Here is a 16,919-nt window from a genome sequence, read left to right on the forward strand (position 1 = left end):
GCAACTAATCAAACAAAACACTATAATTTCATGTTGAAACGATATAGTAATCTTTATTAATGAAATTATAAAATAAAGATATCAATTCTAAAATATTAATTGATACTGTTATTATTTATTTTCTTAAATTTTTATTTGTAATCAACAAAAGTTATAATAGATAGATATTTTCGTGATATTCGACTTTTATAATTTTAATTTTTTGTAAAAATGGTGAGTTTATAAATTTATTTGAAAATTTTCTAATTGTATACATAAATTTCTTTTTATATTTAAATTTTTTAGGGACCTAAGAGAGCAAAAGCACGTATCAATCTTGATGGAGCAGATACAACAAAAATGAATAGAGAACAATTAGAAATATATGCACATAAGATACTTGAAGAAATAGAGCGCGAACGGGAGGAAAGAAATTTCTTTCAACTTGAAAGAGATAAAATCAGAACTTATTGGGAAATCACAAGATATCAATTAGATGAAGCGCAAGCAACTGTCAGGTATTTCTTATATATATTTGATTGCAAATTTAATATTTTAGTATCATTTAATTTATATATAATATTTTTAAAGAAATAAAGAACGTGAAAAAGAAGAGTTATCAGAAAAACATGAAGCAGAGCTTAAATTATATAAACAGAAAGTAAAGCATTTAATGTATGAACATCAAACTGATTTGTCAGAGACTAAAGCTGAACACATGGTTGCTCTTAAAATGGCACAAGATGATTATACTCTTCAAGAAAATGAATTAATTAAAGATAAAAGAGAATTAAAAAAAATTCAAAAAGAACAGGATTTAGCACATTTAAATGAAATAAAAACATTAAAATTGGTATAAAAAAAATAAAAAATTTATTTTATTATTTTTAAATACTATATATATAATAATATGTAAATAAATATTTATTATTATTTAGAAATATGCAGAAGAAATAGATAAACTAATAAAACAATTTGAAAGTGAAGCTATAGAATTAGAACAAAAATATGAACATAAATTAACAAGTCAATATGAAGCTCTTACTTTAAAACATCGTATGGAAATGACTGAAGTAGAAGAAAGAAAAAATACACAAATTACAAATTTGATTAAAAATCATGAAGTTGCATTTGCAGAAATGAAAGCTTATTATAATGATATTACTCTTAATAATCTATCTTTGATTAAGAGTATGAAGGTATAGTTGATTAAAAAATGAAATTATACATTCACATTTATTTACAGTATAAATAATGAATTTATAGGAACAAATGGATGAAATGAGAAATAATGAAGAACGCATAAGAAAACAAGTACGAGAATTAACAATTGAAAATAAAAAATATTCTGGCAATGTAAAATCATATGAGGAATCTTTAGCAACTCTCACTGGTCAATTAGCAAATTACGAAAAAGATAAACAAAGTTTAGCTGTTAGTATTTACAATTTTTTTTCTTACATTGATTACTTTTTATTTAAAACTTTTTATTTCAGAATATTAAAAAAAGATTAGCAATAACTGCCAAAGATTTAGAGAATTTAAGATGGGAAAATGAAGTACTAGAAGTACGATTTGAAAAAGTAAATAAAAATGTTATGTTTTTTTAAAAATAATTATCTATTTTATTCATTAAAAAATATTTTATTGTTTAGTGTCAATCTGAAAGAAATGAATTACATGCAAGATTTGTCTCAGCAATACTTGAATTGCAACAGAAGACAGGATTAAAAAATGTTCTTTTGGAAAAGAAACTCGAAAAACTATCCGATTTATTAGAGCAGCGCGAAGCACAAATCAGCGAAGTGCTTGCTGCTGCTCAATTAGATCCAATGGCAGTTATTAATGCTAATCAAAAATTAGAGGTTTGTACATTTTTTTCTTTTTTTCTTCTTGTTTTATGTGTATACATGTTATGTATTTTATGTATATATATATATAAAATATATAAATGTTTTTTCTTTTTAAGAATATGCTAAATAAGAAAAATAACGCAATACAAGATCTTCAATATGAATTAGCGAAAGTGTGTAAAGCACATGACGATTTACTTCGATCGTATGAAACTAAATTACAAGAATATGGAATTCCAAAAACTGAACTTGGTTTTCAGCCATTGAGAGTAAAAGCAATTACTACAAAGTTAGGATTGGGACCTGCCGGTCTTGTTACTTCGAATCGTTAGTTTTTTTAGAACATTAGGATTTTAATAATATTTTTTATTTTTGATTGATCATATAATATACTTTCACTATCAATTAGTGAAATGTAAAAATAATAAAATCAAATTAATATAAAAAAATTTTAAATAATTTCTGATGCAGAATATTTTTATTTTGTGAAATGAATTATTTTTAATGCATCTGTTTTATTTTTTTACAAATTACATAAAATTATCACAGAATTTACAGAGTAGATCATATTAGTGCCTGATAGTTGTATAATTTTTTTTTTGATTGTTTAATATTTTTTAATTATTTATTTTAATTGTAAATTGTAATGTATCTTCATCTTATATTTTTTATAATTTTTTAACAACTAACAGGCACAATTATATTAAAGATATATATATATATAATATATAGATATTTATATATAGATATTAACATATAGACATAGACACATTTACTAAATATTATAAATTGAATATATCAGGTCACGTGGTTAATATAAGGTTTAAACACTTATTATAAATATATAACATGGACTTATGTAAAATACTTTTCACATCTATTAACTTTTTGGAAACATTTAATTATTAACTGAACAAATACTTAATTGTCTTTTTCTTTACTCATTTGAAAACATTATATAATATTTTGTATAGATATAATTTTATTATATGTACATATATACAGTACTAAATAAAAATATTGGCACATTGTTACAGTTTTTGTAATTACGTCTTTTGTAAATCTTTAAAATATAGAATTTTGTCAATAATTTTTTGTTAAAATATAATTTTAAAGTATAAATTGAAAATAATATTTGTTTCACTGAAAATAATTCTTTATTATTTTTTATTTTTTATCTTTATTATTATTATTATATAGCTATTTAATATGTTTTAATATAAAAATTTTAGAATTTATATTATATTATATTTTAGTAAAAAAATTAGAAAGAAAATCCTATATTTTAAAGATTTACAAAGAATATTATAAAAAAAAAATTGGAATGTGCCAATACTTTCGTTCGGCACTTAATATTTATATGCACATATGTATACGAATGAATGTGTATATGTATTCTTTTTCACACACTTAATTATTATATGTTATTATACACTAAGAATTTGGCACAATAAGAAATAGAATCACAGTTGAAATCATTGTACATCATAAGAGTTATGGTTTATCAATATTTTTTTTTTTTCTATATCTGCAAGTTTGATTGTAATTCCTTTACTCAAAAAACATCTTAAATATATAATATAATTTAACTATATTTCATTTTCGATTATATTATATGTTATATTATGAAATAATTAGTTAAGATCATGATTTAAGAAATAATACATATAAACACCTAAAAATCTTTATATTTAATTTTGACCACTATGAAATTTTCTTGCAGATTTTTAGATTAGTCTCAGTTTATTGGTTCATTGTGTCAAAAGAATATTGAATCTATTCAATTTCTCAAAGCCTATGAATATGAATCATAGGTAGTAAAAAAAATAAGTTATCTGTTTTAATTTTAGACATTAGTGGTCCATTGTTCCATTGTATTTCTCTTCTTATTTTAGATTCTTATGTTTTTATTAAAGTATATTACCATTAAAAGTGGATTTCTAATATTGTTATTAATAGTGCCATAATTAATTAAAAAACTGATGTATTGCTACTATTTTTAAATAATTTATCAGCATTATACTTATACTATATTCATAAAAATTTTGTAAAATATAATGCTACACTTTCATTTGGATTTTTAGAAATTGTTGAAAAGATATAAATATGCAATAAACTTTTAAAGATTAATATTAGATTCTATAATAAATAATTATATATATATGTTGCCTTCTTATATTGAAATAATAAATTAAAATTTTTAATATTGTATTTAAGAAATATATTTTTGTTTAGAAAGATTGTAAATAGTAAATAAATATTTAATAAAAAAAATTGTATAGAAAATTTTTTAGCAATTTTAATTCTGAAAGAAATATAGAGAATATGATCTTCGCGTTAAATCGAACGAAATGATCGTTAAACTCTGTATAAAAAGTATTTTTAATAAAGTGTTTGTACATGCATTACTTTTAAATTGAGATCTATGCAATATTTTTTGATTCTAGTTCAACTCATTATTTTCCAGTTTGGCAAAACTTCGGCAATTAATGTAGAGAAGTATGTTGTTACATTATACACAATAGTTTCACCAGCAGCTAAAATTGCGCCAAACGAACCATATGTACCATAATCTATAATACTATGATTACATGCTGATAAAACTGCAAGATCTTTACCTGGACCTCTTGCATCCACATCAGATACGAATTTTATTCTATGTCTTTTACTATTCAAATGATACTTGCACCAAACTATATTATCACTAGTTACTACAAAAACTACATTATCATACTTGCCAATAAAATAATCCATTGCTGCAAAATAATAGCTGACTGGTGCAGGTCTGATTTTTAATTTTTGCCATAGATAATCCACATAATCTGTTCTTCGAATATGTATGCTTACAAATGTTGGTTCAAATAAATTAAATTCCTCTGCTATTTCTTTCAGTACTTTTTCTGCATAAATTCTTAAATTTGGCTTAAATGTAAATTCTCTTCTTACATCATCCAACCACACCAAAATTAAAGACCAATAAGCTGCATGTCTATTAATAAAAATATTAAAAATATGAAATATCTGTGACATGAATGAAAATATAATAATTTACCTTGGTATAATAATATTCTGTTCTGTACTGTTCCATTGTCCAAGAGAATTAACAATTTGATTAACATCCAAATTACATTTTCCAATGTAATTAAGTGGAGGAATACTAAGATTTTCAAAATATTCTTCAAGAGTTTTCAATATGCAGTGTGGCATAAATGGTTCCAAACCAGTCCTTCTTGCAGTAGCCCATACTGATGCATATTCCCAGATTTGATTTCCAAGCCTACCACCTTGAATTGCAGAAACTATTCCATATTTGGGACAAGGATATTCCCATTTTGGTGGTATATTGATATTCTTTGAAGAAGTATGACAAAGAGCTTGTTCATATGATGAAATCTTTATATGATGAGCTGGTGGATTATATGTGTACATAGGAAACAGGAAGACATGGATGCTGATGACCACTATCATAGCAAGAAATATTGCACTTGCAAGTATATGCTGCTGAGAGTGACTAGATATCCTTATATGCATGGTATAGTCACTACGTATATTAATTCTTTTTCTATCTTCTACTGCTTTCTCTTTATTTATTTTCTACTCTTCAATTTCCACTAGTCCAGCATTTCTTATCTACAGATGTGCCATGTCCTTTGCTTTTCGTCGTACATCTTTACAATGATAATATTATTTTTATTGAACGATATGCATCTTAATTGTATATGATAACAAAATATGGATCATGCTATTGTTAATGATAATAAAAAAAACTAATTTAAAAAAAAATTGTTTGAAAAAGTTTCGCATTTTTTTATTTTAATTAAGAAAAGTTTTGTTATATTTTACAAATAAAATGACAGTGATTTTTTGTTCCATTAGAAAATGATAAGTAATGCTATTAAGTAGTATAGATCGATATTAGTCAGACACTGAAAAGGACATGGCCTAGCATATTTTGTTTAATAAGCTTCTAATTTAGCAAGGTTTTATTATACAAAGCACAATACATGTAAATTAAAATTATTTAATGATATTTGTTTGTTTGAATCTAATGAAATTATATTATACGTTATATATGATACTATAAGGTAGTAACAGGTGGTGATGTTTAGATACTTCCTATACGAATTTTGATATGTATAAATATATATACATGTATATGTACGTATGTACAAAAATAATATTTACTATTTATGTAGTTTTATACAAAAAAAATAAAATTATAAAGAAAAAATACTTACATTGACAAAAAAATTTTAAAAATAATAAAATATTACGTTTGACTTATCTATCGAATCAAATTATCTTAGATATGAACGACAATATATTTTAACATCTCATCTACTCACCCATTCTAAAAAATGTTTGATATTGCATTCGAAATCCACTACTATTTATGAGGTTTATATTCACCAAATTTTTATTTCTATTACTCATATTTTCCCGGCGAAATCGATGCGTATCTCGTACATTGACGCTTGTTGCGTATTTACACGAGATGTTTTACATCCTTTAAAACGTTATTTCTTTGACACGAATAATCACAATATACTAATTTCTCATATTACATTATTTTTATTTTTCTTGTGATAAAACTATTTGAATGAATTATTGAATAATCAACGTTTCGTTCAAGCCAAATTTGCATCCTTGGCACGGGGATGTTGTCCCGATGAATGACGTCATGAAGAACCGTCACCTTTAAGTATGATGTATAGATTTTTAGCTTCATTCAATGTCGGTCATACTGATTTAACTAGATATAGTAGAATACTACTATTCCATCTATCGACTTCAATGAATCAATCGGTAATATATCTGTGTATTTCTAAAACGTTTTAAAATGCCAATCGTGCTGAAATGCAAAAAATTAGTGTTACAAATAATATGTTTTTTAATATTATTCATATAATAATATGTTCATCATTATCTAATGTCGTTCCACATTCATATTCTTAAGATTCATATTATTAATTCAAAAAAATTTTTTCTAATATTTTATGAATTGTAATAAAAATTGACGAACAAAATAAAAAAAGGAAAAAAGTTAAGAAAAATATTAAAAATATTAAAAACAAATTTTTGTACAACCTTTGATATCTGTCAATTCATCAATAATTAATCAAAATAATTAAATAGACTTTATAGAGATGGTGCTGACAGTCAATTCTTATTCTATCTATCCTTCTTCCACTATTTTCTGTCTTTTTTTTGCGTGTTTCATTTGCGACACTCTAAAGATGGCACTGATCTCAATATTTTTATTGTATCTCTGTCCTTCTTCTATTATTTGCTTTTCTTCTCTAATTTCTAGACGTATGACTATACTTATGGAACATTAATTGGATATACTTTCATCATTTCTTTTTCAAAACTAATGATCTGCTTTAAAATATATCTTTAAAACAACAATAATTATGTATAATTTATCATTTCTTAAATTTATAAATTTTTCAATAATTTATTAATTTTTTTTGATTAATTAAAATTTTTTCATTCTAGGAATATTTTTGTTTTTGTGAGAGAATGCTATACAGAAAATGCTCGATTGTCCTATTTAGTTATAAATTTTTATTTTTGAATATATAACAACAACAAATATATTTTCATTTATTTAATTTTATAATCTTATATCGATTTTATCTTAAATCGTGAAGATCGTATCGAATATCATATTTATGGATAAAAAAGAAAAATAAAATCATTAAAAAAAAAGAAGTAGTTCTAGAATATATGCAGGATATTCCAAAAATGTGGGAACACCGGTTAATCGAACATTCTTGAACATTCGTATAGGATTTCTCCCCTTTTTCCTCTTTTATCATATTTATCCTTCTCTATTCACTTCTATAATTAATTTCATTCTCATTTGACATCTTTCTTTACTTTGCCATTCTTTGTTCTTGTTTATCATCCTTCTGTCATTCATTTTTTCCTTTGACATTCACCTTTTCCCCCAATTCTCTTTCTTTCCAATAACTATCATACATTGCCCTTTCTTCATGATTTTCATTTATCATTTTCATGGCTTGCTCTTTTTTGTCATCTTATTGTTATCTTTATTTTTCTCTTTAATCGAATTTCTCTCTTTTGTTAATTCCTTTATTTCTCTTCCTTTATCAATTCCTCCTTCTTCTCTTCTTTATTAATTCTTTTTTTTATCAATTTCTCTTCCTTCATTCCTCTATTAATTTTTTCTCCTCTCCTCCATTATCAATTTCTCTTCCTCTTTTCCTTTATCTTATATCTTTCTCTCTATACAAGTAATAATTAATTAGTTTATCCATTTCATAAGTAAATATAATATAAATAAATATAATTCGATATAATTTTTTTATCGAAAAAAAATTATATCGAATTATATTCAAGAAATTTTCTTTGATACATGTTGATGCTTGGCTAGCAGCACGTATGCAACGCTATCGTTGCCGTTTGACTAGTTTACGCTTTATAATTGGCCAATTCGATTGTTTTTTGTTAATAACTCGTTAATGAAATTGTAACGAAAGTTTTTGTGAAGAAAAATATTGATTAAAATCTTCAATTAACTGTTTTTTATATTTTTGGAATATTCTGTATATCGTTTCTATCATAATATGACAATTTATCGGTATAGTTAAGTGTAATACTAGATCCATCTTTTCAGTGCAAAGATATTTTGCGAAAGACTCGTAGCCAAGAATCAATGGCTAGAACTTTGGGAAATAGAGATCGGTAAAAGTTTTCTATCGATAAAATGCAGACATACCAGATCGCAGACTTTGATATCATTAAATTTACGTCTTGATCAATATTTCTAACAAATAGTTTACCAATTTATCGATAGTTTGTGAAAAGAAATAAAATAAAATAAATGAAAGTTGAAGAAGCAAAATAATAATAGCATTAATATCTTAAATATTTAAAAGAAACTTAAAAGATTTCGAGTATTTCTATATAGAATCAATATAAAATGTAATTTTTCAAGCACTTCCTTTAAAATTGGATAAAAATATTTTTCTAAACAAAAATTAATATAAATTTTATATCAGCTATAAATTGTGATTTCATATTCGAATATTTCATATTCGATTTTATTTTATTTTTTTCTATTGTTTGCTTTCTTTCTTTCTTTTCGCGCACAATGCACAAATATTTAGCAACATTATTCATAAGATTTTAAAATTCAAAAAATTCCCTTCTTTTAAACATATGTTATTTTGTTTATTGATTAATATAGCATTGCAAATTGTGGAAATGCGTCATCAAGAACAAAAACAAGAACGACAACTTATGGATTAATCAGATAACTCATTTAATCAATTTATTAGAAGACAAAATAACGACTAAAGTTTACGAAGTTGGGATCGTAAAAAAAGTATATCGTGTGTCACTGATAGAAAAAAAGTCCCTAGGCATAAAATTTTCTTAGTTACTTAGCCAACCAAAGAATCGCGCTCCATACCAACTTCCTTATCTCGGATCATCGCGATTCGCGTCATTTCAGTTTCGATAAAAAAAGGCTTATGATCGAACATAACCTTTCATCTCTTTATTCTGGAGTTCGTTCGTTGTAGGATCCGCTCGTTCGCGCTCGACTTCCAGTCGGTGAGGAAAGTTTACGCCGTTGGTCGGGAGTTTGCATGGAAATTGCATTTTGCTCGCTGAGAATCGAGCTAAATGAAATTTGATCACGAGTAGGATAGCAAGGAGGAAGAGAGAGAGAGAGAATTACGTATGCGTTCTGCGTGTGCAACATATAGAAACGATGTGATTTATGGGAGAGATATGTCCAAGTTGTTCTCTTGGACTGTTACTTCGATAGGTAGTGACTGGATCTTGACGATGAAGAGAATATTGTTGAGAGGAATAGTGACTGGAGGAGCAATATCGAAATATTATACCGAAGTTGATTTCGATGAAACAATTCGATGTCCAATATTGACAATCGTGTCGTTTATCTTCGTTCATCTTCATTTTATACGAAATTGGCGAAATATGCAGAAAATATTTGTATCGTAATATACGTTATTTTTCTTTTATAACCGATATAAAGTTAAAGAGACATAGAAAAATATGGAGATTTTAAAGATCATCGCCCATTTCATAACAACTGATCGACATTGGCGTATTCATATTTGTTAACAACAGGATATTTTCAAAAGAAATCGAAAATAGTTAATCCGATTCTATTTCGTTTTCGAAGGTTGAATGAATTTTTAGAAAAAGAAGATTTTTACGAATGATTTTTATTTAAATTTCTAAATTTTTATTACGATATTTATGTCGCAATATAATCGATACTTATGAATATATAACGATCAGATCAATCATTTGCTACACCACAAAACACTGGACAATTTTAAATAACTAATTTCCAATATTTTTTTATTAAAAATAAAGTGACGAATGAATTTACAAAAAATTCGATTTACCAACTATCGATGAATACCTCGTATCTCTTCTCGGCAAGATTTGGTTTATGCAAGGGATAAGTCTAGGAAAGGGGTGTTGGCCAAGGATCGAAGAGGATGGAGTTAAAGCCGGGGAAGGGTATCTTGCGGAAATTCGATGCTAATGAAGGAAATTGCGTAGATGCCAAACCAGTATTTCCCCTATCCCCCGCCTTTCTCACCACCCTCCAAGTGGCGGTAACGAATTTCTCTCCTGCATCGTGCCTACCACTCGTGTCTCCGGGCTTGCTAATTTTCTATTTACCAACTCGCTATGTACCAAATGTTATTTCCCTTATATAATTCCGCAGACTTGTTCCATATACTTTCTTAAGGCACGGTGTAATATGTCTACGTAACAACGTAATATCTAAGTAGCTGTAGGTATAACACTACGCGTAGCTGCGACGAAATTTGATACAAACCAGCCGAATTATTATTAACAAGAGCAACTTGGATGTTGTCTTACGTGTATATCGTATATTTGCTGGAAACAGCTGGCATGGAATTTGGCGAATTTTTATCGAACAATCGACAGAGAAAAATCCATTATATTGTATTTTTTTTACTTTACTGATATCCTGTATGAGTTTTCTGTGAACTTTGAACTGTGAACTTTTAATTCGGCAATTTTTATAACGATTCGAAGTTGTTTTTTTTTTTTTGAATTGCGTTACGTTTATTGACGAAGATCGAACAGCAAATTAACGATTTACAAATTTCTTTATATATATATATATTTTTCTACTCTTTTGGAATAAGTAGATTGAAACTAAAAGTAAGTAAGTACAGAGAGAAAAAAAATGAGACAAAGACAGAAGACAAAAGTAAAAAAAAAATATAAAAAAACTAGCAAACAAATGATTGATGATTCAATTTTTTTTTTGTCAACAAGTGTATTTCATTTCACACGAAACATATTTCAAGATGAATCGAGATTAGAGAAGAGACGAGCGTCCGAAAGCGTTATCGATTATTTATGATGATAGTGTTTTAAGGGATAATTGAAGAACATCGGGAAAAATTCAAGGGAGACGGATTATCACTCAATAGAATTCCAGTGGAGGGTCGTGCTCCTTTCCCTTCCGCGTTATCTCTATCTCGTCAGGGATGTCTCCCTTATTTAAATGGGCTGCCAATGCGAGTAGGAAAGGGAGATACGTCTTCTTCGAGGGGGAGGGCTGCGGCTTTGTTATGCCGATTTTCGAGGGTGGAACAAAAGGAGATGCTCGTGAACATCTTTCCACTACCGTAATCGACAAATTATTCATCCTTTCCTGATATTTTTCCCTATTTTGCTGCGTACTTCTGTTCGAACTGTTTTTTGTTCCATTTCGAAAACAAAATATTTTTTTATCCTTATGATCGGTTAACAAATCCATCTATAATTGTACTCTCTTTTTTTTTTTATTCGTCGCTTAAAAATTCTGGACCTCTTTTTATCCCCTTTCCAGATTTCTTCTTTGAAAGGAAGATAAGGGAAAATGTAAAATGGAGCAAATAAGGCACGCAAGGAATTAATAACACGGAATTGATATAGTTGAAAATTCAGTTGTGGGCGTTCAGGTTTCTCTGCATAGGAGGAGGAAAAGTTTGCGAAGGGGTTGTGGACGATACGAAACTCGGTCATGCTTCGGCTTATTCTTAGCCGTTCCGCTCCCGGACAATTTCCTACTGGATGATATTTCTCCAGGCCGGAAGTGCTAGGAAATGAAAGTGTCCGTGTTGGGAATATTTAAAGCGCGTACTCTTATGTTGTTGGCTGAGGCTGACTTTACTCGAAACGAACGGTGGATTCTTTTCTCCCCCATTTTTTTTTTTTTTTTTTCGTTATCAATTCGAGCGAAACTGAATCGAATTTCCAGAGAACTAACTAGAGAATTCCTAATAATTTACGTTCACCAATTTCTTCCTTATTGATTCGCCTCTATTCTATCCGTGTCGTATTCAATCCTTGATTCCGTTCCATTTTTTTCAATTAAATCGGTGAAGTTGTTCCTTGATTTTCGCTCTCTTGAGATTACCTTTGAAAATTTGATATGAAGATATAGAAATACGAAGTGTGTCGGTGTGTAAAGATGGATAATTACTCGAGGACCAAAAATTCCAAATCCAACCATCTTCCTTCGACTTGTGTTAATCGCACCACCGATTAGCGCCATTAGAAGTCTGACTGCTTCTTCCAGAGAAGGGGAACAATGCCTCGACAACTAAACAATTTCGTTGGAGCGAACGAAAATTGAAGATGGGAAGGATAACAAATATTTATCGACAGGTCTATCGCCATCAATCCTATCAATCTCGTTATGAAAGGGAGGCAGTTTTCACGGGTGTAGAGATAGTGTCTAGGGATAGAGAGATGCACGATACTTCTCTCATTTCGAGAGGCAATCGGCTATTTGCATCTTTATGGGCCGTTATAGACCCGCAACCCGTCCGTAAACGCGTGCACGCGCCATTGCCTCGTTCGAGCCGTGTTACTCGCGTGTTAGACGCGCACTGATGAAACGTGAAATAAACCCTGGCCCGGATTCCACGAGTAGTTACATAACGTGCTTTTTCTAGCTGAAGCAAAAAAAAAAAAAAAAAAGAAAGAAAGAAAAAAAAAAGGAGGAGAGCAATGGCCAACGTTTCGATGGCCTCTCGACTCGTAGCTTTTTTTTTCCCTCTTCTCTTTTCTTTTCTTCTTTTTTTCTTTCCCCCCCTCACGATTTTTCGTTACCACCACTGTTTTTAGGTTCGGACGATATTTTCCAACCATTCGATTCGAGGTGTTCCTCGATGGTAAAAAAAAGGGAGGAAGGGAAAAAGAGAAAAATAATTTCGATTTCATTCCCTTTGCTTTCCCTTTCTTCCTTCGTGTCATCGTTCGTTACGCCATTTCTCCTCTCCTCTCGGATCGTGTTGATTAAACGCAAGAATTGTACTCGAGAGGTGAAACGCATTGTCCGCGATTGTAAAGGATTCAAGGAATTACATTTAACAATTAATAATATCAATAGTGAATTTAATTAGCAATTATGCATTATAAACGAACGAATAAATTACATTCTAATTTTTATTTTTATTATGCAGTGTGTCCAGCAATCATATCCAGATTCGAGCTATGGTTCAATGGTGAAAATCAAAAGATTATTCTCACAATGCAACACCTTCGAGCAAAACCATCACTCGTTATTTTAAAGTAATATCCGGATACGGATATTATTTTTGCAAACAATTGAGAAGCAATGATCGCATCTTGACAACTTATTTGTCGACCGATCTGATGTTTGTGATTCACTTTTTCGCGTTTAACTATTCATTTTCGAACATGGGCGAAGAATTGAAGACGAGGAACGAATAAAAATAAGAAATATCACGAAACTCTCGAACCCAAATGTAGAGAAGAAAACAATCGAATGGATTGAAAAATGGACGCGAGTAAGATCGAGGAAGGATGGTTCGATACATCGAGGAAATTCGTTGAATCGAGAGCAGAAACGTCTGGCTTTGTCCTGTCTGCGCATCGCGTCGGCCGGAAGAGGAAATCGAAAGTGCGATGGACCCTGCGGGAAGCCGGTGCGTTAATACGACTCGATCAGCAGGAAAAGATCGAATGCCAACTTCCCTCTCTCTTTTCCTCTCAACCCCCCTGTTTTTGGACAGGGTTTGTCGTCGTGCCAGCGTCTTCTTCTTTGAATCAGTGTTCGATTACGAGAACGTGCATCTTACAATGATCTCTAATTTCGATAATTTATTAAGTGACTCGAATGCAAGAAACACTCTTGAAAGTAGTTTCTTCCTACTTCCTTATTCTTCTATCTATCGTCCATGTTCAAACATCTGAATACATCTTCTTCATCCATCCAATCGCCACTTCTTAACCAATAATTAAAAAATTCCTCCTACTCGAAATTCAAATCTTCACACGAACAGAAATATCCAGGATCTTTCTTGCCTCTATTCCTCGTATATCTACTTTTTTCCTCTAAATAATTTACAACAGTTACAATTTGAGACGGGGTTTAGCGAAGTCGGACCGCAAAAGTCGGACGAGCGCGGTGATACGAGTTAAAGCGGTGCAGGGTCGGCTCAATTACCCCAACGAATCCATTAAAAGTTAAATCGAGCGTGTGTGTATGTGTGTTTTCGTCCACGTTTCGGTTCATTATTCACTGGGTTACCGATTATTACTTTCACCGTGACAATTAATCCGTGAGAAACTTTGGCTTCAAATGGGTCTGGGTCGAGCGTTCCTCTTCCACGATTGTCACTTCCGTTTCGCGCGACATCCAATATTCTCTCTCTCTCTCTCTCTCTCTCTCTCTCTCTCTCTCTCTCTCTGTTCGATTGTATATCCTGTACACACGTGCACGTATATATGTTTGGAAAATGTTTCTCAACCGTTCAACGAGGCATCGAGCATCTTATGAATTTGCTTTGCAGGGGAGGGGTATTATACGATGAGAGCGCGTAGAGGCGCGAGCGAAATATCTATCGGGATATTTCTATTGGAAAGTTTACCAGGAGGACGATGATGGAATGACGAGGCTCGTGGAAGATTATCGTGGAAGGAATTCGAGGCCCATTCCTCGATGGAACTCGATTTTATATTTTCTCGATCGATAAACTTTCGCTCGAAGGGGGGAGGGGATGCAAATATTTGAAAGACGATATATTCGGGCAAACGTTGGATCCTTTCGATTAATATTATAGCTCGATCGGGAATATTTGGATTGCGTAGAAAGAATTTTTCCCATGAAATATTCCCTTCCTTCCTTCCTTATCCCGGATTCCTCTTTTAATCCTTCAGAATTCTTTGAGATATATTTTTTCTTACCCCTTCCCCCACCTTTTTTCCCTTCGGCTGCTTAAATTCTTGATGAAATATTATTAGAAGCGTGGCTCTCAACTTTGCCGGATTCTTCCTCCTCCTCTCTCGCCGATCTCTGACCCGGTTTGTCTTTGCCTCGAAAGGTATTTGCGAACGAATCGATCGGAATGCAAAGTCAAAGCGATGGGGATAGGGAGTGGAGGCTGGCGTGTTTGACTTATCGTTAACTGTTGACTCGAGCAACTCGTTTCCTACGAAACAAAGGGGAGGGCAAGAAACCGAAACTTGCATCAGGAAACATCGACACGTTGTTCGCCCTCGTAAAGAGTGATTTCGATAAGCTTCGAGTGCGATTCCCAACGTTTCGTTTGAAATACAAATTTTTGGCAGAGATATCATTACCCGCGCCCGTATTTTCTTTCCAGGTTTTATACCCGATTCCTATCTTATCTGAGAATTGAGAGTGCAGTTTAGGGGTTCGTGACTGGGATTCAAAGTAAGTACAAAGTGATTGAACGCGGTCTACTTTCGGAAATTTAACTCTCGACCTAACTTGACTTAATATACGGTTTATAGTTTTCTTCGCATCTTCTTGCTAGTAGCAAGTAACCGAAGGTTCGAAATCTTGTAGCATATCTGTTTGTTCGTAATTTGAAGAAAATTGCAAAGCAAATTTAATTCGAATCGATTAATAAATTTGAACTTTTAATTTTATCTATTCATTAGATTCAAAGATACCCCTTTTTCCTTTTTCAGAGGGACAAATCCTAATCGTGGATACGAGGAAAAAAATAAAATTTGTAATAATAATAGATAATTTTTATCTTCATCGACATCTACTTATCACGAATCTACTCGTCTCTCGCTTCAAGATCCTCAATTGTTCTGGGACGTCTGGCCAAATTAAAGTTCGAACTACTAGGGGAAGGAACGTAAGAGCGTTTTACAGCGGGTGGATCAGATTTTCGTGGATTGGATAAACAACGGTGGCGGCCTCTCCGCTTCGAAAACACTCGTATATACCGAGTGTAACACGGAGTAAAACGAGAGAGAGAGAGAGAGAGAGAGACTCGGAAGGGCAGGAAGTAACCCTGGCGGATAGTTACACACCGTCTGATTGAGAGCAGCGAGACCTCTGGGCATTGTTTAGAACAATGTGATCGTAACAGATGCAAGTACTGCGAGTAACGCAGTAGTGTACAGTGTTGTTTGCAGACTAAACATTGATTCTCACGTTCCTTCCGCGCGGCCCAAGTAGAACGAGCCGATATATCCGCGCCATTAACAATTCTCGCTGTTAATTCCCCCTTTCGCCGAAATTAATCCAAATTCTGTTTCAGTTTGATACAGCTTACCGATTCGTAAATGAATTTCTAAACAGAGCTTCTTGCGGCTCCCGAGGAGGAGGATCCCAGAGAATGGAATGCTTTTCGAGAAACTTGTCATTGCTACTTTTGCCTCCAATTGTTCACAGAGGGAGAACTTGAGCTTTGGAATTTCGTCGAAATTAATTCAAGATCTCACTTTTTTAGATCTCTTCCAAGGAGATTTTAATTTTAGAAGATTTATCCTAAATTTATTCCCGCAAAGAACTTTTCTAAATAAAAATAGCATTTATAATCGTTCGAAAAAGAAAAAAATGGACGGTTCACAATCTATATCGAGATATATTATTTTCATAAAAAAAAGAGAAAGAAAAAAACACGTACCTTTCTCGTTCGCATCAGCCCCTCGAACACAAAGTTTCTCTCGAATACGACGAGGGACGGAAAGGGGCGGATCATTGAGGGGTGGAACCGGGGCACACCGGCTGTAATATATGTTCGGCCAATTTTCTCGGCG

The 16,919-nt window shown here is 31.0% G+C and overlaps 2 protein-coding genes across 3 annotated transcripts; one reads left to right on the plus strand and one right to left on the minus strand.

Moving 5' to 3' along the window:
• Positions 1–19: 19 nt before the first annotated feature.
• Gas8 (Growth arrest specific protein 8) lies at positions 20–2,291 on the plus strand. The gene is made up of 8 exons (XM_012489712.3): positions 20–213; positions 286–497; positions 571–832; positions 918–1,178; positions 1,246–1,413; positions 1,476–1,562; positions 1,635–1,844; positions 1,949–2,291. The coding sequence occupies exons 1-8, from the start codon at positions 211–213 to the stop codon at positions 2,162–2,164; spliced, it is 1,419 nt and encodes a 472-aa protein (XP_012345166.2). The 5' UTR covers positions 20–210; the 3' UTR covers positions 2,165–2,291.
• Positions 2,292–2,307: 16 nt separating this feature from the next.
• Positions 2,308–6,536, minus strand: LOC100866896 (galactoside alpha-(1,2)-fucosyltransferase 2). Of its 2 annotated transcripts, none has more exons than XM_003695826.4 (3): positions 6,179–6,536; positions 4,885–5,500; positions 2,308–4,821 (listed from the first exon to the last, which is right to left on the minus strand). In XM_003695826.4, exons 2-3 carry the CDS (start codon positions 5,361–5,363, stop codon positions 4,281–4,283), a joined length of 1,020 nt encoding a protein of 339 aa, XP_003695874.1. In that variant the 5' UTR covers positions 5,364–5,500; positions 6,179–6,536; the 3' UTR covers positions 2,308–4,280. The 2 variants fall into 2 exon arrangements, with proteins under 2 accessions (XP_003695874.1, XP_086758593.1); XM_086902467.1 differs by having other exon boundaries at positions 4,885–5,116; positions 6,179–6,401.
• Positions 6,537–16,919: the final 10,383 nt, after the last annotated feature.

The sequence above is a fragment of the Apis florea genome, unplaced genomic scaffold, assembly GCF_048593485.1.
Source record: "Apis florea isolate Af1SG1 unplaced genomic scaffold, ASM4859348v1 contig_2272_pilon, whole genome shotgun sequence".
In the NCBI taxonomy this organism is placed as follows: Eukaryota; Metazoa; Arthropoda; class Insecta; order Hymenoptera; family Apidae; genus Apis; species Apis florea.